Below are 5,294 nucleotides of genomic sequence, written 5' to 3'. Positions count from 1 at the left end.
CCCTCCCTCCCTCCCTCCCTCCACATGGAACACAGGGTCTTTGCACTGAGCTTCTTCTTCAGCGTTTTTATTTTTGAGACAGGGTCTCACTAAGTAGCATATTTGCCCAGGTTGGACTCAAACTTTGATCCTCTTGCCTCAGCCTCCCAGAGTTCTGGGATTATAAGCCTGTGGCACCTTCCCAGACTGGCTATTTCTGTTTCTCTGAAGAATGCAGATGCTCCAAGACTGTCTGGTGATCAGGCAGATGGGATCCCGGGGTCCAGGACGGACTGTCCCCAGCCCCAGGGGCTGAAGAGAAGACTCCTGCGTCTCAGGGCTGGCCGGACTCTCTGATGAAATGAGAGTGCTCAGGTGCCTCTGCAAGGTGACTCAGAAAAGATGATTTTGGTCTTGTGGGTACACAAGGTAAGCTGAAGCAGGGGTTCCAGTATGGAAGCAAAAGGAAAAAAATGAGAGATGCTGAGAGTGTAACTCAGGGGCAAGCACAAGGCTCTGGGCTCTATCCCCAGCATCACAGAAAGAAAGTGAGGAAGAGGAGAAGGGAAGGGAGGGGAGGGGAGGAGAAGGAAGGAAGAAAGGGAAGATGGGAAGGAGGGAGACAGGGAGGGATGGGGGAGGGAGGGGCTGAGCAGAGAGGAGAGGCTAGGTGGGGGCTGCAGCTGTTCCCAAAGGCATTGGTGGCCAAGCAGTGTCCAGTGTGTCGGACCCTGTCCCCCACCTACCCTGCAGCCTAATGACACACCCTATCACTGACGCACCTTAGCCAACCCAGACTCAGTGGCCTTTAACAAACATCAAGAAAGCCCTGAAGGTGGCCCTGGACCCGTCACATCACCCTGTCTCAAGGCTGCTTTGTCCATCAAAGAGGGTCAGCGGCTCCTCGGGCAGGTGGATTAGGACCTGGGCGGATCAGGGATGGCCCCTCAGAGCCGAGATCCTCGGTCACCCGGAGAGAACAAGGCTTGCAGCCGCACCGGACCTAGAGGGTGGGGACACGTCCAGGCTGCCAGGGCTGGCTTGGCCGCAGAGTTCAAACGTCTGCTTGAGGTTAAGACAAAAACCCCTGCTGGTCCTTGCCCGACTTTTCAGCTGTGTGTCTGGAACAGCAGCCCCGTGGTGGGGCTGGGGCCAGGAGATGGCTCTGTCCCTTCCCCCTGGCACCACCAGCTTAGGTAGGGAACAGAGCTGAGCGCTGTCTGTGTATGCATCACCAAGAGAGGAAAATGTCCCCCAACAGCAACTGGGCTAACGTGAGGGTTCCTAAGGAGGAAAGAAGGGATGCACGCAGAAATCCTGGCCTCAGGGACAAGACACCATGCCTGCCAATGGCGCACACACAGAGGGACGGGGGAGCTGTCAACTGCAGGATGCTACCTCGCAAGCTCCAAGGCTGCTCCTACTGTCTGGCTACGCCATGACCCTGAGTGACCTGGTAGGGTCCCCTTCAGTCCCTTGAGGGGACAGCCACTAGAGTGCAGAAGGTCAGACATCAGTGCCCCCTGCTCAGCTCCCAGCCACAGGGACAGGCTGGAGATCACGTCTACTACATCCACAGTTGCCACAGGGCTGAGGGACCCCAGCGCTGCACCTTGGTTCTTCATGACACCACTAGGATCCATACCGCAGAAAGATGAGGGCTCTTGTGGCCATCAGATGCGCCCCGGGAAGCCCAAAAGAGAAAGAGTCGGAGACACTGGGACACAGAGACACAAAGACTCCGATAACTGGCATAAAGCAGGGATGTCAGGCTGGAGCGCGCTGTCACCAGGGCTTGGGGGCTTAGCTCGGGTTGGGCACGGTTGTGGCCCAAGGCTACTCCTCAACCCAGAGGCTCTGCCTTGGTTTCCCTCCCCATGCACTCCGTGGACCCTCCTCTGGCCTGTCCATCCACATCAGACTTGAGGTGGACATGCGTCCCCTGCATCTTGGAGGAGGCCCAGGTGCTCTGGACAACCACACTGCCTGCCGGAACTGGGAGCCAAAGTCCCCACTAGACCCTGCGTCCCCACGCGGCTCTCAAAGCTCCCAAAGCTGGGACGAGAGCTCTCCTCACACAACAGAAATCCCTCCTGCAGCCCACAAGGCACTGGCCCCTTCTAAGCTGGTTCCCCACGGGCCAATGAGCCCCATATGGCCACAGCAGTGGGGCCCCTGGTCACCTCTGCCATGGGAGGCTCCTCCCGGGGGCTTGCCCAAGTTGCCATTTCTGACCTGCCTGTTGGGAAGAGGACACTCTTGGCTACACCTGACGAGGGCTACCTGGCCTGAGCTCTGGAGACAGTGCCAACCTGAAAGCCCCTCACCTGGGTCTCCAGGCAGGTCTGCACTTAATAGGTGGGGAAAGCAGGTGTCCTGTGTGATGCTGACTCCGGCTCATCTACACCTGGGCCTGTCTGTTCCCAGAAAAGGTCATCGCTGCGGACCCTGCTGGGGCTGGCGATCCTATGTAACACAGCCGCTCCCAGCATGGGCACAAATCCCCACATATGTGCACATGCATGTGCACCACCCAAGGAAACATGTACACACATGCATCTCACATGCCGGCGTGCGCCCCACCACGGCAGCCTTCTGTGCAGACACACAGGCAGACATGACACCCAAACATGCCAGCACAAGCGTGTACCCTCTGCTAAAAAACATGTACATGCCAATGGCAGAGATGTGTGTACGGATGCCGGCAGGGCCCTGCCACACAGATACATGTGTGTATCACATGGACACATGTGTACAGTGAACCAGCACATACAGCTACATGTGTGGCTGTATACCAGGGTAACACCTGCCCCACAGGACATGGGGCCACCATGCATACCCACAGGAAATGTGGTGGGCAAGCCATCAGGGACAGATGCCCTGGGCCAAGCTAGCCTTGGCTAGCCATGCTGGAGACTGGCCCAGAGAATACCTAGCAGCTGGCTTAGGAGTGCCCAGCCAGGTGGGGGCCAGCAGGAGAGTGGCCGGCCCTGCCGCAGCACGGCCCACCCATAGGTTTCATATCCAAGCGTCAGTCCCTAGGGCTCTGCTGTGGGCGTCTGTTCGCCGGGAACGTGCCCACTCCACCTCCATCCACCCTGCTCACCGTCCTTCTGTGCACCTGCCTTGGACACAGGGTCATCCCTAGGCCTGGGCACTACTTTGCCCCTCTCCTCCTCCGGGCCAATGTCCAATGCCCCACTTGCCCTGGCTGCCCTCGGGCAGCAAGGCCTGAGGCCACTCCTGTTGGCGTGTCCTACATCCCAGGACACTTAAGCACAGGTTCTGGTACAGCCAGCCCTGACACCAAATCTCTAAATGGGTCCCCCAGCTGCAGAGAACCCCCCCTTGTCATGCAGAACACCTCAGTGTCAATGACAAAGCCTAAAACTGGACCGCTCTGGGCTTCCTAAGCTAGCTGGTCATCCGGGTCCTGGGCTCCAAAGCAGAGTGACAGAGATGGTCACTTGCAACCCAGGTACCTGAGGCCAGAAGGGGAGTGGAAGATGAAGGTCCCATGCCACAGGGTCTGCTCTGGGACCACCTGGCCATATCCCTGGGCAGCAGACAGAGCAAGCGGTGAGATACACAGCAACAGGAGGGATGGAGTGGCCGGCCAAAGCCAGGCACTGAGGGGGAACTTGACTCCCCGGCCAGAGGTACAGCCAGCAGCCCATGGCCCCGCGGCAGGTGGGGACACTAGGGCAGCCGGGAGCACCCCCTTCCTTCCTAGTGCCTGGTTCCTGGAGTGTCTGCCAGAACAAAGGACGGCCACGCCGGGACGGCGATTCCAGAGCTGAAACCAAAAACTTGGTCCAGGGAAGCACTGTTCGCTGGGTTCCCCCGGCGGCCAAGCGACAGGGAAGCGTCTTAATCAAACCCACATGTGACCAACACCACTGGCAGTGCAGGACCAACTCTGCGGTGGCCCGGCAATCTCTCCGAGGCCCGGGAGCCTGCCCTCAGCCCTGGGGGCCAACCCCACATCCCTGCTCCTGTGGGGGCTGCCTCAGGCACACTCCCCAACCCCCTCGGTGGGACACTGGCTGCCCTTGTCCAGAGCCTGCCTGAAAGGCGGCCCTTTATGCAACTTTCCACCAGGGGATCAGGACAGCAGGGGACCAGAGGGGACTGCTGCTCAGGAAGGCGCAGGAACGCAGGAACACGGAGGAGGAAAAGTGACCGCTGGCAGAGCGCCCGGTCAGCAAGGCTCCCTGTATGTAGATCGGAAGACCCTGAGTTCTAGGCTGACCACCCTGGACCCCAGGAGCCCCAAACCCTGTCTCCCATGGGAACCCCAGTCCACCCCAGTTTCCGAGACCCCGAATGGCCTGGGTGGTTCTGAGGACTCTGGGAAGTGGTCAGTGGCCAGCAAACTTTTCTTGTCGGACTAGCGGGGGCTTCTGTCATCCCCCAAATTGTACTCAGTGTCTGGCACACACACGGCCAGAAACAGGGGTCTGTGCTGCAGGCGGCAGGGCCCCACAGCCGGGCGTGGCAGGCTGGGCACCAGGCCACCCAGGTCCCACCCCAGCTCTGCTCCTCTCCCTGTGACCTTGAGCCAGCCCCTGGTCCCCCTCCACCTCAGTTTTCCCACCAACACCAAGAGGAGGAAAGAAAACACTAACCTATTGCACCTCCCAGACAGACTACAGCCCCTCTGGTGGCCCCCCATCCCTACAAAGCTGGGACCAGGACCCCCTGGAGTGAACGTGGGGGAGGGAAAGACCAGTCCAACTTCCTCAAGTTCATCTGGGGTCCTTCCCGCAGGACGCACGGGGAGACCCTTCTCCCGAGGGCCACTATCCTCCACCTCGGGGAGCGCTCCGCAGCAAGGTCCCCCGGGATCCACGCAACTCCTCAGCCCTGAGGGAATCCCCTGAGAGGCCGGTGGGTAAGAGAGACCTCAAGTCCAGAGAGGAAACTCAGCGCGGGCCCAGCTTCTGAGGGTGTCAGCAGGGATCCCCAAACTCTTGGAGATATGGGCGCTCTAGGGAACGCGGGGCGCGCCTCTGCATGGAAGTGGGGCGCCCTAGGAACACCGCACACGAATTCCGGAGGGGTCGGCCGTTCCGGGAAGGGGGGTCCTTGGATGCTGTGCGTCCACCTCGGCGGCGGGGCGCGGTGCTGGGACTGACGGAGGCCCCCGGCGGGGACGGGTCCCGGCGCCGCGCGCTCACCTGGGGTTGCTGCGGTTCCAATAGACGGCGTAGCGGTCCGCGTTGGCGCGGGCAGCGTCCTCGGCGCGCGCGCAGGGCGGCGGCGGCGGCAGCGGCAGCAAGAGCAGCAGGAGCGGGAGCCACGGGCGCTGCGCG

The 5,294-nt window shown here is 60.6% G+C and overlaps 1 protein-coding gene across 1 annotated transcript in view; it reads right to left on the bottom strand.

Moving 5' to 3' along the window:
- The window catches only part of Efna2 (ephrin A2), a 15,820-nt gene that overhangs the window by 7,359 nt on the left and 3,167 nt on the right, over window positions 1-5,294 (bottom strand). The window contains exon 2 of the mRNA XM_004632918.2: window positions 5,160-5,287. Coding sequence (XP_004632975.1) covers window positions 5,160-5,287 — 128 coding nt within the window. The remainder of the gene's footprint in view (window positions 1-5,159; window positions 5,288-5,294) is intronic.

This window comes from Octodon degus, unplaced genomic scaffold (assembly GCF_000260255.1).
Source record: "Octodon degus isolate 3935 unplaced genomic scaffold, OctDeg1.0 scaffold00050, whole genome shotgun sequence".
NCBI classification, from domain to species: Eukaryota; Metazoa; Chordata; class Mammalia; order Rodentia; family Octodontidae; genus Octodon; species Octodon degus.
This window is presented reverse-complemented; position numbering and strand designations above follow the sequence as displayed.